Source organism: Halictus rubicundus, chromosome 7, assembly GCF_050948215.1.
Source record: "Halictus rubicundus isolate RS-2024b chromosome 7, iyHalRubi1_principal, whole genome shotgun sequence".
Lineage (NCBI taxonomy): Eukaryota > Metazoa > Arthropoda > Insecta > Hymenoptera > Halictidae > Halictus > Halictus rubicundus.
The window spans coordinates 17,463,700-17,484,339 of NC_135155.1; the positions used below are offsets into that span (position 1 = coordinate 17,463,700).

The 20,640-nt window shown below is 44.1% G+C and overlaps 1 protein-coding gene across 9 annotated transcripts in view; it reads right to left on the reverse strand.

Annotated features, from left to right (window-relative positions):
• Positions 1-20,640, reverse strand: part of Rg (A kinase anchor protein rugose) — a 624,229-nt gene that overhangs the window by 116,917 nt on the left and 486,672 nt on the right. For 6 of the 9 annotated variants that reach the window (XM_076790889.1, XM_076790886.1, XM_076790885.1 and 3 more), the window contains 7 exons: positions 20,163-20,397; positions 19,200-19,538; positions 18,114-18,240; positions 17,880-17,988; positions 17,606-17,781; positions 15,518-15,792; positions 15,214-15,350 (listed from right to left, as the gene is read on the reverse strand). In XM_076790889.1, coding sequence (XP_076647004.1) covers positions 15,214-15,350; positions 15,518-15,792; positions 17,606-17,781; positions 17,880-17,988; positions 18,114-18,240; positions 19,200-19,538; positions 20,163-20,397 — 1,398 coding nt within the window. The remainder of the gene's footprint in view (positions 1-15,213; positions 15,351-15,517; positions 15,793-17,605; positions 17,782-17,879; positions 17,989-18,113; positions 18,241-19,199; positions 19,539-20,162; positions 20,398-20,640) is intronic. The other 3 variants (XM_076790892.1, XM_076790887.1, XM_076790891.1) reach the window with 1 other exon arrangement.

Below are 20,640 nucleotides of genomic sequence, written 5' to 3' on the forward strand. Positions count from 1 at the left end.
AAGAAAGTATTGAACAACTTATGCCTTAAAACTACTACAGTGATTCCTCTATATGTGTCGCCAAGGCCTGGATGATAAACGTCGCGGAATTATCCCCACTACCGCTGGCAAGTCCCGTGTTGTTGACATATAGCGAGAACTGACTGTAGCTTAGAAGTCATCGGAGCAAAAGTTTTTGGAACGAACGTCGGGAATTCCTGGAGAATTCGTGTTTTGAAAAGAAGAAAAGATTGAGAAAGTGTTTTTGTGAATGTATTAATGGAGTCATTTGAATAAATTTGTTACCCGATTGGGGATGAAGTATTTTCCGAGACGCGAGTTAACGAACGCATGGAGGACAAAGGCTCGATTCCCGTGACAGATAAGAGGCCAGCAAATTAAAGAATAATACGAGATACAACGAGGAGGAGGTAAATGCATCATTAGATCGGAACACATCTGCGCCTCCGAGCGTCCACTTTGCACAGAAAGGGTACACCCACAATCTTCCCGCCTACCTGCAGCTGCTGACAGCGCTGATGTGGCACGAGACAGTTGCCTATGATATCCATCATCGCTCCTTCCGAGGATGATCGTTGGTCACGCCTATAACGAACGATGAAGGATATCGTACGAGAGGAGGATCGTCCGCTGTTCGAATCAACCGCAACCGGATGCTCGCAGGATGTCAACGAGGCGGCCCGAGGACAACTCACTTACGTCATTGTGCCGTGTCATTATTGGATTTCGAGTGTCCGAACGAGTTCACGTCTTTGAATACTAATCGAACGAACGACCATCGTCGTGAAACATATTTCTACTGAACGAACAATCCGTATTTCGCTCTATCAAAATTTTTAACTGAATCGACGAAAGAGAAATTTTTACATATTGGATTCTATTCAAATTCTTGTTTTATTAGGTCGTTAAATGTCCGATTTTAGAACGGAAATTTCGTGAAACGTTTTGATCGAGAGGTACTAGTGGAATCTACAAGTTTATCATAGTATTAAAACTACCTTCAAGCTTAGTTCAAATAGTTTACTTTTGAACAATGACATAATTATGTGATTATGGAATTACATAATGATGTGATTATGGAATATTCTTCTTATGAAAGTGTAAATATAACACATTGACGATAGCATTATGTGATCAGAATACATTGGCTGATCGAACGAGCTATAAGATTGCAAAATGAAGATTACAGTCTTCTGAGTGAAAATTCTGAGGAACGAAAAACTTCGATTTCTGCCGAAGTACAGTCAAGAAAATTGTGATTCGTTGGCAGAATATGGTACTTACTTTCGTCTATTTTCTTTAGAGAATGTTTATGTCTGTTCAATGTTACTGTTAAAAATCGGACATTTCAACAACCCAATATTAGATTACACGCGGAAGCATTTAGCGATGCAAATGCAAAGCGTACTCGATCCAGTTTGAGAAACGAAAGCGAGCCAGGTGTAGGAATAAAATTGTCGATAGGACGGCGGTGCGATAAGGAGAGTATCGAAAAATTGCATAGCGATTAGAATTGATTAGGCGGTGAAAGTTTGGGACCGAAGTGGTAGCTGTCATCAGTGGGTCGAATGCAAACAAGGGGAGACTTGTTGCACGCGAAGGAGGGACGCCGGCCTATTTTCTACAACGCGGAGAAGGGCCCCGAAGGTACCGATATGATGGAGTGCTAAGGAGATTGGCGGACCACCGGAGTAATGTCCGCACTAATAGCAGTGATTACCCTGCCTTGTTGAGAATGAATCCGCCCGCTTCCTTCGAGACTGCCTGTTCTTCAGGTTCCTACCCTGTTTTGCCTTACGGTGCCCTGCCCACGAATTGATGGATGTTTACCAAACTATATAACTGCCTGTTCTCGGTGCAGCCTGGCCGCCGGCCATAAGCTACTATAACGTCGAATTCCGTCCGAAAGCCTCGATTAAATTTCGTGCACGTGATCCTCCATCGTTACGGTCCGGCTGTTTGTCAAAATCGAATCGAACAAACGCGATCGAGTCAAGCGAAACCGATAAACAGACAAAATGGTACTTTTCGAATTGTTTTACCGAACGTCGCCGGGAAAAAATTACACGGTTCGTAGAATCTTGGCGCCATTACACTGCGCGATTTGGCGCACTCGGGTAACGACATTTACGACAAAAATTAGTAGGCGTAATTTGCAACAGGAAAAATATGAGGATCTAGGAGAATCGATGTGCTATTTGCAATTATTTAAAATGGTAAACTTGTAAAGTTAAAGCGAGAAAATGGACACTTTCTGAAGACTCGAGAGCAATAATCACGGAGGAAGAAAAACCGGTTTCATCGAGTTCTGTTTCACAGAAAATCGACGAAGAAATGGCACTGATTGGTACACGAAGTAACAGCCACGTCAACGTGATCCCATTATTGCGAGCATAAATTTGATCGTGTTACACGTATCAGCGGATGAAAACCAGTCAATCTTGCTGTACGTTACTTTTAACGTTAAAACGAGAGAACGAACGCTATCCGAGGTTCCGGAAACAGATGAGATTCATGTGGGACGAGAAACAGGTCTGTTCAAGCTTGGTTTCTTCGAAGATCAAGAAAATGGCCGGTCTCAGACGTTTCGATATACTTGTTCGGGATATCTGTCGGCGACCATAAGAAATGAAGACGTCACGGAAAACTGCGAGGAAAAACAGAAAGAAAACGACACGACGACGGGGTCTGGCGCCGAAGATAGTTGCTCGGCCATCAATCGAGCGCGCGAGGAGCGAACAGGATCTATCAATTATCGTCGCCGGTAATCCATGGAACTAGTTGAAGGTGGTGTAAATACGATTGCGTTTTCGACGTCTGTGTTTACGAGCCGGCGCGCGGCATTTTTGAGCCGATGGTATCCGGCACCGGATAATTACAGTTGCATTATCGCTACGTCACCGCCGATATATCACCGGCGCGTATCATGCATATGCATCGGCCGCGGAAGGGCATAATCGCATAACATTAAATCGGTGCTCGTTCACGGTTACTTTCCCGCCTTCCCGCCATTTCTCTTCGGTCTCCTTAGAAGTGCACGCCCTCCGCGATCATTCGTTCGTACGTCCGCGCGCTTTCTTTTTATTCTTGCGCCCGAACGCGGGGCACCGCGCGCGCGCGCTCTGCGCACACCGAGGCGGAAACAATGAATTCGTACGAGGTATAATTACGATGATTGCACGTGTTCGCCCCGTTAATGAATCGCTTACGCCGCGGGTGTATCTGGAGAATGATCTCCGACGTATCGTCCGGACAGTAATGAGAGTAATGCGAGAGGAAAATGTTCCGAGCTAGAATGATGCATTCGCGAGGAGTCGGGCTAAAGGGAACGAAAATGATCGTTGCTCGAGTCGAGGCCGGGGCACTTTGTATGCGTGACGGTATCCTTACCGAGAAGGTCTAATCAACCGACGGCCAGCTGTCAACCGCGATAAGCCCGTTAACCAGTCAATGAATATGATATCCGGCCGCCTTATTAATTTGGAAAAAAAGCTCCGCGGGCCGAGTGTTTTGCATATATCAATGAATAATCGTAGGAACTGGTTAGGAAACCACGCCCGGTAACGACCAGCTCGCGAAAAAGATGAATGTTGCAATGCGCGCGTTCAATTAACGATTAACCTTGCTCCGGGAAAGAGTGCTCGGCTTGCGAAACCCGTTGCTCGCGACGTTTCCTAGTTCTCGGTAAGGAAACCGCGCGGATTCGATGAAATCTCCTAATCGTATGAATTATCCCGAGCTGTACCTACTGCAGTTATGCTTTCTGTACGGTTCGTATTATAATACATGTTGTGCTACATATGTTTGTTCAATCATTTCCCACGAAAACATCTTTGTAATTTCAGTAATTGTGAAATCAAACATCTGAAACCGGTCGTTTTGACCGGCGCTGGTAGGTGTAGTGTTTAGAAAGGAAATGCAGTGATTTCTCTGTATATGTCGCCAAGGCCTGGATGATAAACGTCGCGGAATTATCCCCACTACCGCGGGGTATACCCCGTGAGGGGCCACGAAGCTCGAGAGGCCTCGGACGCTGAGGAGTGTGAACATGATACGGCTAGGATACGTCACCTGGACCCGTGTTGTTAACATATATCAAGAATTCACTGTAGAAGACAATTTTTATTTGGTAAAAAGAAATCCACGGTATATCGATTATTAGGAATTCTACTCTAACTATATTACATTATTAAAAGAGCAAGAATATTGAATTGACATTTATTCGTAACTCGTAATTAATGCGAAATGTACTACGAATCCCTGAAGAATTGAATAAATTTTCTCTGTGCTAAAAACTGTGAATGACCTCTGTGCTAAAGACCTCAGATTTTTACGTAATATAAAAATTGTCCGCGCCAATTCTGAGGAACAGGTGCTAGATAAAAAGTTAGTTCTTCTCTGAATAGTTTCAATAAATTGTAAATATTAGGGGGACCCATAAGTAATCAATTATTTTGAAATCTAAAACAAACTTTGTAGTCCAAGTTTTTATTTCTTAACACTAAACCTACCACGGTCAAAATGACCGGTTTTCTATTTCACAATTATTGAAATTATAAAATCGTTTTCTTAGAAAATTACTGAATTGACTTCTTTATTTAAGCACAAATTATAATAAAAATCGTAGAAAGTTTAACTAAATTCGATCTTCTCTCTTCCACAAGACGTTTCACTTTTATATGGTTTTTGCTTGGTAGGTTTAGTGTTAATTTATTATATCTCCATCATTGTCAAGGACAGTTTGCCATCTTTCCTGCAAATTTTCAATCCCCCTCTTATAGAAATACATGGTTCGTCATGCAAAATATGACTCAAGGTGCCTCCTTACATCTTTTGATGTGATAATAGTGGCCCATAAGTAATCAATTATTTTGAAATCTAAAACAAACTCTGTACTAAATTCAAGTTTTTATTTCTTAATTTATTATATAATCTCCATCATTATCAAGGACAGCTTGCCATCTTTCCTGCAAATTTTCAATCCCCCTCTTATAGAAATCCGGGGTTCGTCAAGCAAAATTCTTTAGGGTGTTATTATCAAATTCAACTGGTCGTCCATTTCGAGGCCAGTCAGAGAGATCATAATCACCAGCGGCAAACCTTCTGAACCAACGTTGACACTTGTTGACCTTCAATACATCTCCATAAACATCGCAAATTTTCTTTGCTGTTACATTAAATCCCGCATGAAAACGGAAAAGTATGCGGTGACGAATATGATCCTCGAAAGGTACGGACGCCGTCATTTTATTACAGGGTTGTAAAAAAAAAGATTATACTTTTTAGAATATTTTGAAGACAGGCTGCTTTACCGAAAACTGTAAAAGGATACGTGTTTCCTCTTCAACGATCGGTCCAGAATTAAAGGCAAAACAAATTCTCTGCAAATAATTGATTACTTATGGGTACACCTAATATGTAACTACAGTCCCATAAGTATTCGTACGCTCTTAAAAATCGCATAACTTTGTCAATATTGGACTATACTACTTCAATTTTTTTGGGAAGTTAGAACAATTGGATCACTACATAACGTGAGAAAAATATTTGACTAAAATTGCAATTGGTCGAAATTACAGAGAAAGTACTAAAAGTTCTATTTTGCAACTTTTTTATGCGGGCTTGTATTAAAAATTTAAAAAGTACATTTTGTACATCTGTATCAATTATACATATTCTGAATAGTTCATCTAAATCGGCCAACGTTGCACTGAGCTACAAACATTTAACGATGGAAATTTAAGGGCGAATGTCACAGAATTTTGGCAGCTCATTGCAACGTTCGCCGATTTTCTTTGTTGTTACATTAAATCCCGCATGAAAATGAAAAAGTATGCGATGACGAATATGATCCCCGGAAGGTACGGACGCCGTCATTTTATTACAGGGTTGTAAAAGAAAATTAGGGCGCAAATGCTTTTCGAAAAATCTGTCGACCCTTTATGATAGCGGATTTATGAGAGAGAGCGAGCGAGAGAGAGAGAGAAAGAAAGGAAGAAAGAAAGTATGATTTTTCCAGGCATCGTGGAAAATCGTAGAAAACTGGGCGCAAATGCTTTTCGAAAAATCTGTCGAAAAGAAAATTATACTTTTTCGAATATTTTGAACGCAGGCTGCTTTACCTAAAAGAAAACACGTGTTTCCTCTTGAACGATCGGTACAGAATTAAAGGCAAAACAAATTCTCTGCAAATAATTGATTACTCACGGGTACCCGTAACAGTTAATATAGAGCCGCTGCACTGGAATTTGATGGAATCGAAGAGAGTAATCATGGGAGGAGAGAAATAGACAGTCACGTCGAAGGGCGCATCGCGTTTTCCTATTACGGTGATTGCAGCCGGGTAGCCAGCAGCATTCTCTATCCATAAATCGAAAATCTCATCCGCGACATGATATATGGCGTCTCGTCGCGAGCCGGCTGATAAACGATCGGATGTTCCTCGATTTTTCGCGATATTGTACTCCCGTTAATGGCATCTCGCTTGCGAATGAGTATGCACGAGAGTGTACCGGCACACGGACCACCTGTCCGGTGGGTCTGTGCGTTTCCCTCTTTCTCTATCGTCCTCCCGTGGCTGATGCGGCCCCTCAGTATCCCGTGGGGATACCCGCAGCGTGCGTCTGCCGATAACTATAGCGCTGGTTGGTAGCTTTAGGCGCCAGCCAGAGTTTCCATAAAAATGCGAAGCCCGCCGCGACACGGCACCGCGGAGTTTAATGTCCCCGACGCGAGATCCACCCCCTTTTTTTCTCGGGAACAACGTCCACCGAGATCGGCCGGCCCCGTTACAGGTATGTATCAGGCCAGCGAGACGCTCGTCTCCGAAATAGAATAATTTGTATTCGAACAGGCGTTCTTTTCCGCATATTTTAACCGGTGAATTTTAATACGGGCGACGCCATGCCACGCCTGGGACCGTTCCCCGCGCGATCGGGACTTTCCCGTACGGAGGAGGCTCCGTCGCGAAACCGAACGAGGATTGGTCCCTGTTCCTGTTCTCGTTCGCACGATTGCACGGAGGACTTCGGCGAGCATCGTTCTCTTCGCGTTTCTTCGAATTTGCTCGCTTGTCCTCTCTGGACTCTTGTCGCGTACTTTTTAATAGTTTCCGCATAATTTATACGTTACCGACCGAGCATGCTGTCCGACTTACGCCGTTCGTCTTCGATTCAGTTTCGTCCGCCTCTCGGCTCGTTTTCGGTTGCACGCTTTGCCCGATTACCGTGCCCCTGCAACTCCTTTCAAGGACCTCGAGGCTGTTTCTTGCATGTTCCAGGCTTTTTGCAAGTTTTATCCCGTCGATGGGACTCCTGGCTATTCCTAAACGGATCGCCTCATCCCCGACGTTATTTGTCTCGCGAAATAAAGAAGAAGAGGCCCGCGGACGTTGTTCCCATGCCTACATTTCAGACAACCTCTCTCCGGCATCTACCTTTTAAGAAATGAAACGGACAGGTTGCAATTAGAAGTACGAAACGGTAATGAAGTGTAATAACCACCGGAATTGGAGGACTCTCGAAACACATCGCAGGTGGAGAGATCAGATTAATCCTTATCGCTCGACTGGCGACTCTGAAGCACCGCTAGAAATTGTTGTGACATTATCTCGAAGAAATTACATATTACACGACATTCGTTACATTACAAAAATTGTATCCAATAGACTACTGAACATTTAAATATTATATGTGGAAATCGGATCAGTTTTTTTTTTTATTGAAGCTCTTTAGACCCTTAAATGGGCCCATTTCGCTTTACAATGCGGTATTACAATTTATCAGGCTAGTATTACAATATTACAAGATGTAATTATTATTTAAATAGATAATTCACAATCTCTAAAGTACAAGTGAATGTAACTGCAAGCCTTAATATTGGGTTCCGCTATGAACATGTCAATGTTATGTTAGTCTTTGGACGTCGTATTTTTCGCACTGCCATATGACGTGGTTTAAAGTTTCGTCACTTTGACCACGGCTACACATACCGTCAGAAATTATGCTCACGCGCGCCAACGAAGCGGCTAAATGATAGCGATCCGCCCGCGTCCTATTGACCGTACTAATAAAGCACCTCTCAAGTCTTTTATGGGAGAACCCGGGTAGGGAACTGGCACGGAAAAAGTTTTGGAAATAATTTTTGCCCTTAAATAGCCCTCGCCTCTTGATTATTTCAATAGATTTCTCTATGGCCTGTTTTTTATATGTTTCGGAAAATTGAGGGAAGTCGAAATCGGATCAGTTTCCTACGAATAAAACGAGAACGTTCCAAGACGGAAGAAAAATTTAGTTTTAGAATGAAAATAGCGCCGCGCGCAAAGGGTGAAATTTAAAGGCGAAGAATCCGAGCGAGGGAAGAAAAAAGTTTCTTACAAAGTCGAACGGATGCCGGGCGTACCTGCGTAACGAGAGTATCGTGCGTGTCTGAAAGCACGGCAATTACGGGGGCTGGCTCCTCTCACGGAGAGCACGCGAGCCTCGAGCAGGAACGTAGGAACAAGGTAAAGCGACTTAATAACCGCGCGCAAACGTACGATTTCAACAACAAACACTTTCCGCGCACCTCGTCGAGCAGCGTTCCGAAAACGACGCACGACTCAATCTAATAGGCGGAATTAACATTTTGTTGCACAACCGGCGCGACCCGGACACGCGCGAGCGAATTCGTCTCTAGAAAACGACCCAACTGTTTTCCGGAAAGAACCACGAACCGGCGACACGGTATTCTACGAAACGTAATGTAAACGTATGAAATGTAATGTAAACATAATTTCCCCCAACTGATTGTATTAGGACCTTGAATAAGTTCTCGCTGTTTCTTTTACAAAATAAAAGCTTTTACCCAATGTCCTTGCTTCTGGATCATACCTAAAACTTTTAAACGTTATGAAACAGTTGACTCATCTACTTGTAATGTTTTTCCAAGTTCTGCTAGCGTCTGACATCGGTCTTGATCGAGTAATTCCTCCAACTTTTCGTCTTCAAGTTTTTTCGGTGCGCCAGAACGTTCTTTATCCTCAAGTTCAAAATCATTATTTTTGAAGCGTCGAAACCAGTCTCTGCATGTCGTATCCGACAAAGCATTGTCACCATAAGTCTCAACAAGAATTCTATGTGCTTCAGCTGCAGATTTCTTTTGAATAAAGTAGTGCAATAAAATTCCCCGCAAATACACTTTATTTGGCACAAAAGTAGACATTTTCAGAACTAAGAAAAAATTACTTTGTTTACACTAAAGTGAACTACCATACACTGAAATTTAAGGTTAGATACACTACTGCCTTGCATGTGTGTTACCATTCGAAATTCCACGAACGGGGTACTGCTACTGCCATTTTTGAAGAAACAGCGAGAACTAATTCAAGGTCCTAATAGGAAGCTAGTTAAATCTATTTTTCCACATGGTCATTTGAACGCTGCAGTTGCCGGCAATTTTCCAATGATCTTTTTCAGAGCAAACATCGGTCGAGAATTCCTTAATGGATCGTTTGAAAGCGACGACACCGATTTCATTTACAATTCCATAAACAGCTGTGACATAATGTGGCATAATGTGACAGCTTCTTCCGAAATTATTTAAAAGAAAATAATTCAGCTTCTTTCACGTACAGCTCGGTGATTAAAAAGCGTATTGATAGGCTTCCAGTAGGCAGTGTCCATTTTTCGAGATAACATGTATTCTCAAGTCGTTCCGGTCTTTATTATTGTATTATCATTTATCGTCTATTAATTTTCTTCAGCCCTTGCCTTACAATATCGAGTCATTGTGATGAAGATTCTGAACACGGTCCGAGAAATATGTACGTTATTAATTTCCTTTAAACAGAAATAAAATTCTACTTCGGCGTTGTTAATGTACAGCTATTCAAGAACATACAGGCATACAATAGATATCAATTTTCTCCTTTTTTTATTTTAGGAAATTACATTTCAGACAGAATTCAAATACAGTGAATTCCCGATATATGTCAACAACACGGGTCTTGCGTCGTGTATCGTCCAGGTCTTGGCGACATATATAGAGAAATCACTGTAAATTTTTCAGGAGGAGCGAAGAACCCGCTTGCGAACATGATTGAATTATGTCAATGAAGTTTCTGTAACAGTGTCAAGCTTTTACTATTCCTTTCTCCTTTTTTTCAAGGAAACTACCCTTGTCACCACACAGTTCAAGGACACAACTGTCCCCCGCTGGTAGGTTACGCGAATGAATACACCTTGAAAACGATGTTTCCCGGGTGGCTTTGCGATGCCACGGTTAAATGTCAGCGTGAAACGCATTTGCGAGCGATAGAGGGCCGAAAGGCTCGCGAAGCGGAGTAAGAGTCCGAGAGGCGAAAAAGAGAAAAGAAGAGGCATCAATGGAAGTTCGATTGTGGGGGACACGGACGGTCAGAGGGGCCACGGGGGTGTAACAGTCCATTATTTGTTTTAGATATTAATGTTCCCGGTGGACGATCAATAATTTACCTCGGACGTAATCGCACGGTGTGCATCCTCTATCTCTAGCGCAGAACCCGTTGAAAGAGAGACCAGAGGGATGAAGGAGGACGCAGCGAGCCGGGAGAAAGGAGACCCGTGTAAACAATAAATCACGATAAATACGTTTGCCCGGACCATTATAAAAGGCCGGGGCCCGGGGTGGGGGGAGGAATCGACGCGATCAGGAGTTGCCGGCGTAGGGGAGCGGGGAGGGGGATGCGAGGGGGCCAGCGAGAGTTCACCGATATGTTCCTGAAGACGCAGTCCCTGGCCTGGGGCCACTCCCGACCCAGCCTTCCTCCACGGCCGCGCATTACGATCGCTTAAGTCTCGGCTCGACTATCGAGTGATCCATCGCCTACGAATTCGACGAAGCCTCCCGCCTACCCTCGGGACATCCTCGACTAATGAGCGTGTCTCGATCGTGAACCGACTAGTCCCTTGCTCGCATCTCTCTCTCTCTCTCTCTCTCTCTCTCTCTCTATCTCTTGTTCTTTCTCTGCCGCATCTCCCGTCCACGCATACTCCTTCCTCTTTTCTCCCTTTTTATCACCGTTCATCTTTCTCGCTGCTTCTCCGTTCCTACGCTAGCTCACAATCAACCTTTCCCCGCCACACGGTCCCAGGTGTGTTCGCCGTTTCTGTTCAAAAAGGATTCCAATTAAGAGGCCGAATGAGCTCGTGCTTCTATTCACAGCGAACCCGAGATGAATCGGAGACGACAGGTGGACACGACGGAATCCTACGAGCTAGAATTTCGGACCGGGCCCGAGATCAGGTGAACAGCTCCGGGAATCGCTGGATCTTCTCTTGGATCGGGCCGATCGTGTTTCGAGTCAATTTGGAAAACTAGAAGACCGGAGTTTTATCGCTTGGATAGACGACCCGACACTTTGTTTCTCCGGCGAAGGTCACCGAGTTAAGCCTGCGGTTCGACACTTTCATTGTTACTGAACTAACATTTCTTCTTTTCGTGTATCGTAGAACTTTCTCAGTTCTGATCTTCCAGCTTCGTTGGCAATTGAAACTGAATAACGGTAAATTCCTTCCTACATATTAGGTTGGCAAGAAAGTAATTTCGGTGGCTTTATGTTTTGTTTGATTGACTTCTGTTAACGTTGAATTTGTTATTTTTCTGACATTTCATAACCGCATCTTTTAGGTTACTTTTGAAGCAAATTACACGTAATTTTGATTAAAATTGTTAGTTCTGTGTCAATTTGAACATGGAGTGCAAAAACGAACATTATAGGCACATATTGCTTTTTTATTTCCGTAGAGGTAAAAAAGCTGCCGAGGCTCACAAAGATATATGTGAAGTTTATGGTGTGGATTGCTTAACAGAACGCACGTGCCGGAGTTGGTTTAAAAAATTCCGTTCTGGAAATTTCTCACTTGAAGACGACCAACGTTCTGGTCGATCATCTGAAGTTGATGACGACCAAATGAAAGCCATGATTGAATCGGATCGTCATATAACTGTCCGACAGATTGCAGACAGGTTAAATGTCTCGCATACAACTATAGAATATCGTTTAAAAAGTCTCGGAATCGTTAAGAAGCTCGATATTTCGGTTCCACACGAATTGAAAGAAATTCACTTAACGCGACGCATCAACATATGCGATATGCATCTCAAACGAAATGAAATCGACCCTTTTCTGAAGCGGATCATCACTGGTGATGAGAAATGGGTTGTTTGCAATAACACAACTCGAAAACGATCATGGTCGAAGCGTGATGAATCGGCCCAAACCACGCCGAAAGCTGAACTGCACCAAAAGAAGATCATGTTGTCAGTTTGGTGGGATTACAAAGGTATTGTGTACTTTGAGCTTCTCCCAAGGAACCAAACCATCAATTCAGATGTTTATTGTCGACAACTAACAAAACTGGACATAGCGATCAAGGAAAAACGGCCAGAATTGGCAAATCGCGAAGGAATCGTGTTCCACCATGATAACGCTAGGCCACACACATCTTTGGTAACACGTGAAAAGTTATCGGAGCTTGGCTGGGAAGTGATGTCACATCCACCATATAGCCCTGACATTGCACCATCAAATTATCATTTATTCCGAAGTTTACAAAACTCTTTGAATGGTCAAACTTTCACTAATGATGATGTTTTTCACCGAAAAGGATCAGAAGTTTTATGAGCGTGGAATTATGAAGCAACCAGAAAGTTGGCAAAAGACCATAGAACAAGATGGAAAATATTAAACTTCATTGCTTTGATAAAAGAACTGGATTTTATTTCACCTAAGAATACCGAAATTACTTTCTTGCCAACCTAATAGGTAAATAGTTTAAAAAATCTTCTAGCTTTTCTGCTATTTTAACTCTCATCTACCCGTTCTTGTCGCGAGTGCGCGAAATCCGCAGTAATAGCACGTAAATATTTTTCTTCCAAAGGTCCAGTTTATGTATTTTTACGTCAAATCTGAAAAATTGAATACGATCCGCAATCCTGACAATCTTCGTTCCACGAAGCGTGGCATTTATTCATCGAACGCAACGCTTAGTCCCACGAAGAACTGGTCGGGTAAAATCGAAATAAAGTCTGCATATAACGAACACGAAACGAAAGAGATAAAATGCAACAATTGCGTCGCCAGGATCGAGACAACCGACGAAAAACAGCGTACATCTCTGTCTCCGGTGGCATCGGGAATGATAATGAGTATCGGAGGAAAGAGGACGGGACAGGTAGAAGGATTCGCCGTATACTTTCCTCATCTTTGCGAATCGCTTTGCCCACATACACGCATACGTGGCGCGGCATTCACGCGCGATGACGATTCACGGTTCATCTGTCCCCCGGTGAATCGTGAATCGGCGAATAAACAGGATGCCTGTGCCTAGACGTGCGATAGTTACTAGATGGGAAACCGTGGTAGTTCGAGTGCATTCCTGAGGAGAGCTGTCTGTTCACCTATGCCACCGATGTGTGGTTAGTACGTGGCGAAGCCGATGGAAGGCGATGCTACAGAGAGACGGAGAAGTGGTTAGGTGGATACCGGGCCCCGCGGGGGGCTCATAATTGCCGACCCTGAAGATCGGCCGACCCCATGGGGGCTCTTCCCTGTTTGTTTTATTCCCTAGTTATACAAACGCGAGATCTACGACCGATATATGATAATCGCGGGCCTCTGGTACTTCCAGGCGTTCTCTCTCGGTTCTCGTCCCTTATCTCGGACCCTCTCTTTCCTTTTTCGCTCAGGATGACCACCTCCGCGAAACGTGACCACATTATGGTCGCTGATAGACAAGGACACGTCCAAACCAATTCGGAGAGCCGGGCCCCGGTACCGTGGGGTCACTGTCGTGGAAGCTTTCGTCACGTCTTACGACCAGCATTTATTCAGATTCCGGGCTAAGCGGGCTCGTTAATACAATCAGCCGAAATGATCTTCGGACGCTCTTAAAGAGACGGTAACTTTTTAACTATCGGTCTATAAGAATTTCTTTTTTTTTTTTTTTTGGTAGTTAGAATTAGTTTGCGTGAAAAAGAAATTTAGAAAGAATTGCTATCGGTCGGGATTGCAGAGAAAATACTGAAAGTGGTTTTTTTAGACATTTCTTACGTGGGCCTATATTGAAAATTTGAAAATATCTGCCCGAACAAAGATGGAGAAAACTTTCATCCGAAGGATTGCCTAACAAAACAAGCTGCTGTTTTCTCGATATATGTCCAAAACACGGGTCTAGCCAGGGACATATATCGTCCAGGAAATACTATTCTTTGATCCTCGGCGACGGAGGTCTCAGTGGGGATAATTCCGCGACATTTATCGGCCATGCCTCGGCGACATATGTATAGAGAATTTACTGTATTTAATTGTGCAGCCGTTTGGTCTTCGTTGCGTGATTACGCGTGTCAACGACAGCGCAGTTCGCGGTTTTTACGAAAATTGTTTATGGTCTCCCTTGCAGACTTATTTCGCAAGAGGGCAATTTGTTTACGCGTGATCCCGTATTCGAGCGCACCGCGACATTATCTGCAGAGCCACGATATTTCAAAGAGATAGCTCCGCGAACGCAACAAGTTGCTCCAAATGCATGTAATAGACGGTATCTGAACGCGGACGAACTGACACAGTGATTAATTATTAAGATTGCGTATGACGCGTGATAAATGCGAGCAGGAAAATGCAGCTGGCCGCGTAAAGGCCGGTTCGAATTCTAAACTCTCTTTCGCAATTCCTGAAAACTACTGCGCTCGAAAGTGCAGCTTTCGGTTGTGCAACTAATCTTTAGGGCCGCGCGATACATATTTATGAAAATTCAAATACAGCCAGTACTTTCTGAAACGCTTCCCTTGAACGTCGTTCTGTAATTCTTAGGCTAATTTTATAGACGTGGTTGAGCATGCGGGTGACACGTGTCAGCCAATTAGACGATACCATTTTTATGGCTTGGAATTGCAAATAATGCGATAACATTTCTTTCACGCGTTTCGTTCTTTCACTGCCGCGAATGCATAAATAATCGATATCGATATGGACATGAAAATATATTAATGAAAACGTGTGACTCGGAACAAGAGGCAGAGGCAAGTACAGCGACACGACCGGTCTTCGGACTTCTCGGAAAATAAATAAACGAGTTTTCAACCGAGGCACACTTTTACCATCCATTTCTCTTCGGTAAAGGCGGATAAGACGCAGCACGACACGTCACCAGCACGCTGAACGCGGATTCGAAATTTTAGGTATCTCTGACTCACCTCGGCGTCGATCTTCTTGAACTCCGGGTCGTCCTCGTCTACCTCGAAGTAAAGTTCCGTGGACGTGACGGAGATAATTCCGGGAGCCACGATACCTGGCGCGATCAATTTTCCTTTCGTGCTGATGTTCACCGGGCCTGACGGAACACGATCTCGTTGTAGCTTAAGTATATCAGTGTTCGAACGGCAAGGCATGCTAGCAACTTGGTCACGCTTGGTAACGAAACGAAACTCGAAACGAAACGGGGCGAAAGGAAGAGAAATGAAATGGAAACGAAACGAAACGTAGCAGAGGATATCCAACCTGTCAAGTCATTGTCGAGGTCCCTGTCGTCCGACAACAGCTCGCTGTCGTCCATCAGATCCGCCGACTGCAATTGCTGCTGATGTGCACGCGAGGCTGCGAGATGCGCGTGAAACTCTTCACGCGCCTGGAGGATCGCATCCTCGGGTGCACCATGCTCCAGGGCCGCTTTCAGTGTAGCTTCGGGATGGCTCGAGCCTAGTGGATTGTGCACGAAACGCTTGCGTCTACGTGCATCATCCTCCCAAGCATCTAGCTTCCAGTATTCGGCCAATCTGCGGTGCACAGGGTGTCGTGTTCATTCGCGTTCTTTCATTCTCGCGCAAGGACTCCAAGCCGGTATGATTTCGATACCGATATTGCACTAATGAGGCTCTACCGAACCCGATACAATACCGATATACAGTCCACAGTACCATAAGTATTTGTACGCTCTTAAAAATCGCATAACTTTGTCAATATTGGACTATACTTCACTATTGGACTGTACTACTTGAATTTTTGTTTTGAGAAGTTAGAGCAATTGGATCACTACATAAAGAGAAAGAAATTTTTTACAAAAATTGTGATTGGTCGAAAGTGCAGAGGAAATACTGAAAGTTGTATTTTGCAACTTTTTTATGTGGACTTACATTGAAAATTTGGAAAGTACGATTTGTAGATCTGTGCGAGTTGTACATGATCTGAGAATTTCATCAAGATCGGTGAACGTTGCAATGAGCTGCAGATGTTCGAAAATGATCACACAAGGGCGAAATTCCATGAGAAGGCCAAAATTCTGCGACTTTCAAGTTTTCATCGTTAAATGTTTGTAGCTCAGTGCAATGTTGACCGATTTAGATGAACCATTCAGAATATGTATAATTGATACAGATGTACAAAATGTACTTTTCAAATTTTTAATACAAGCCCGCATAAAAAAGTTGCAAAATACAACTTTTAGTACTTTCTCTGTAATTTCGACCAATTGCAATTTTAATCAAATATTTTTCTCACGTTATGTAGTGATCCAATTGTTCTAACTTCCCAAAAAAATTCAAGTAGTATAGTCCAATATTGACAAAGTTATGCGATTTTTAAGAGCGTACGAATACTTATGGGACTGACTGTAGTTACATATTAGGGGTACCCATAAGTAATCAATTATTTGCAGAGATTTTGTTTTGCCTTTAATTCTGGACCGATCGTTGAAGAGGAAACACGTATCCTTTTACAGTTTTCGGTAAAGCAGCCTGTCTTCAAAATATTCTAAAAAGTATAATCTTTTTTTTTACAACCCTGTAATAAAATGACGGCGTCCGTACCTTCCGAGGATCATATTCGTCATCGCATACTTTTTCATTTTCATGCGGGATTTAATGTAACAACAAAGAAAATTTGCGATGTTTATGGAAATGTATTGAAGGTCAACGAGTGTCAACGTTGGTTCTGAAGGTTTGCCGCTGGTGATTATGATCTCTCTGACAGGCCTCGAAATGGACGACCAGTTGAATTTGATAATAACACCCTGAAGAAATAAAACATTCTGTAGAAGATGTCTTGAGTCATATTTTACTTGACGAACTCTGGATTTCTATAAGAGGGGGATTGAAAAGTTGCAGGAAAGATGGCAAACTGTCCTTGACAATGATGGAGATTAATAAGAATTTACTACAAAGTTTGTTTAAGATTTCAAAACAATTGATTACTTATGGATCCCCCTAATATTACCAAATATCTGCATAATCTCGTCAGCTCGTGATTGAACCTTCCTCTTTCGAATGAGCCCTTTCCCAGCGAAAAATATTTCCATATAAGGACGAAAAGTCACATGATACCATTTTTCACCCAATTTTGTCGGTAACGTAGTCACTCTACCTTACCGTGAATTACGGAGTCTTGGCTCTTGAGTTCTTTCAAATCTATGTTTTCAGATTTTCATCAAGCGGAAAAGATAATTGAAGGTAAGGTTCGAGGTAATCGAGTTAGGTGAAACAGCCTGTATATCGACAACAATGACGTAGAATATGATTTCCTTGTTTCGTCAGAGGTCCCAATGCGCAATGTGTTAATTCCCCATTGGATCGAACAGTGTCGACGATAGCTTACTTTGCAGCCATTGGATCCATGTATCCCCAAGCGCCATGTTTGTTGGACAGGATATTCCGAACCTTCTCGAGGAGCCTGCTGGCAATGACATTGTCCCGCCTACGAGCTGCGGTGATCAGATGATCGCACATTCGCTCCTCTTCCCGTCGGTCGAGCAACGTTTGCGCGCACTGTGACTGAGAGAAAAATTTTCACGATAATTACCCGCTCGAACGTCTCGAGGAGAGCCGAACTAATTGGCCCGCGGTCGCTGTGAACGAAAAACGTCACGTACCTCGAAGTCGGCGTGCTTCAGCACGTCGTCCGCTCGCATCCGATTCAGGATAAACTCAGCCTCGTTGGCCACTCTGACTATATGATCCTTCATCGCGTGAGACAGCAACCTGCGCGCAACGTGAACGCAAACATTTTACGATAGGAACGGGAATGTTTCCGCCGGGTTCCCCCCGGTTTACAGCACGCCCTATAACTCTGTCGTTCTAACGATGATCATAATGAGCCTCCTTACCTTCCCTCGTTAATGAGCTCGATGAACGCGAGGCCCGCGTGTTTCTGCAAGGAGTTCTGCCATTCTTGGGAACAAAGTAGCATCACCAGCTCGACGACCGAGTTGCTGTTCTTGAAGGTGGTCAGGCCTAGCAATCAAGAGCCGAAGGGAATCGTTAAAAGCTCCGGCGTGTGTAGCCGGTGATGGTCGCCCGGGCGAAGGTCGCCAAGACGGGCGAAAAAAGGAACGGTTGTTTAGGATCTGTTGTAAAATATACAGGGACACGGCGCGGCGCGCGGCGGCCAACGGACGGGGTCGCGTGATTTATAAACAACGCTACGAATGGATCGGTTCTTCGGGGGCCCTGTTGGAAATAAAGCTGAAAATAAAGCGCGTCGATACGTGTGCCACGACCGTCATCCGCGACGTTTCACGAATATAAAATGTCCGCGAAGTGGCGCGGACGGGCCGCGCCGCGGGAATACAAATGCCAGTCGATTATCCGGAATACGCGTTCCATCTTCCTAAGCGAAACTATAAACCGACTAATTTGAATACCGTGGCTACGGGACGGGCCCACGAAAGTGACGAAAATCACCGCGTGTACCTTTCCGCGTCCAGGAATTCCTGGAATTTTATTTATCGCGCGGACATATCTAAACTGCGCGACCGAACGTCCCGTACGTCCACTCTTTACTGCTTTTATTTCTTTATCTATTTATTTATCGAGTAAACGACTAGACACGAGAATCGCCATGTTGCGTGGCACAACTAAGGCCCTGTCCAGATCACAGGCGTTTTACGCGCATATAAATGGTGTTTCTCTTGCGTCACGGTGTTCATTAAATTTTCAAGCGCCTCTTTGTTAAACGAGACCAAAAATTAGTAGAAATAAAGGAAGTACAGTGAATTCTCGATATATGTCAACAACACAGCGTCAAGTATCGCCCAGGAGACATACTCGAGCCGTTTCGGGGTAATTATATAGCGGGGATAATTCTGCGACGTTTATCACCCAGGCGTTGGCGACATATATCAAGAAATCACTGTAACCATATTCTCAAAATGGTGAGTTTTAGATCGATGGATCCACCAAAGGTTACGTACCCTTTCCCTCCATCAGCAGCTCCTGGCCATGGGAGCCGACCAGCGTTTTCGAGAGGAACGGCGCGAAATCGACCATGATCTCGCGCAGGAGAGGACAAACCGAGCCCAGCGCCATTTCAAGCTTCTGCGTGAGGGATGCCTCGCGCGATGGTGTCGGCACCGGCAAGTGGTCGACCAACCCTTTGATCGGAAGTTCATCGGGTCGTGGTGACGCGGAGGTCACCACCAATCTGTCTGGAACACGAACCACCGAGATCTCCGCCGATGGTTTCTCGCCGCGTTCCGCATTACCCAGCATCTCTTGCTCGAGGACGTTGCCCTCGCTGTCTTGGATGTCCCCTGCACACCCCCAAGGTCGAATTATGCGAACGCGGATATTACGCGACGTAGCTCACAAACTGATTACTCGATCTTTATGAAACTTGGTACATGTATTCTATAAATAATTGGCCACAACACGACGAGCTCCAATCTTTTAATTTTTTATTTGAAACATTGTTATTAACAGAAGTTCCGTTTTTCTTCAAAACTTCGCCACTTTTGCACTGTTGCAAATTTTAATAAAAGAAGAATGACGCGTTGTACGTATTCGCATAAACTAACGATTCCATTTTGATTCTTTTGTTTGAGATCGTTTTCGTGCACTGTACGTTGCATTTCCAGGATGCCATTTTCAGCCGCCATTGCACCACTGATATCAGCGATTAAAATTTGTGAAATATATTTTTGTTTGCATTATAACGTTAACCAGAGATACCTCAAATTTTCAATCAATCGACGCGTTACATTTTTGCAAAAAGAAATTCTTGAGAAACGGGCCATTTACACAAGGCTCCTCCGTTGAAGCACAAGACACGAAGACGCGTTAAAGATTGCAAAATTTGCATATTTTGAGCAGTGAGAAAGAAAAGGTTGCGGTCATATAAAGGTCAGGTAAAGGACGATGTGAACCGGAAGTCTTACCGCGAGTGTGCGCGATGTTGTGAATGTTCCGCGGGTCTTCTCTCTGATTGGTGATCGGGATCGTGTCCCCGTCCTCGTTCAGGTTCACGTCGGTCCAAGCCTCCTCGGAGGAGTTATGTTTGTTTTCATTGTCGGTGGTAACGTCGGACGGACTGGCATCCGCGGTGATGTTGCTACGGTGCACGGTCTCCTCGCTGGAGTCGTTGCTCTGGGAGAAATTCGTACAAAAGGAAAACTAATTAAAGCGTTTACGCACCGGCCAACCGCTCGGCGAATGTGCGCAGACACAGATCTGGAAATGATTGTTCATTCGGGGACATCGGGCCGGTGGTGCTAAGTGCGATAATTTCGCGGTGGAGGGGGGTGGGTTGGGGGTGGTAACTCTTCCTGCTCAAACATTTAGGGGCCGACGTAGGAAGATGAAAAGAGATAATATAGAAACGGTGTCGAACAATGTTACTTTCGCTGAAAATACTCT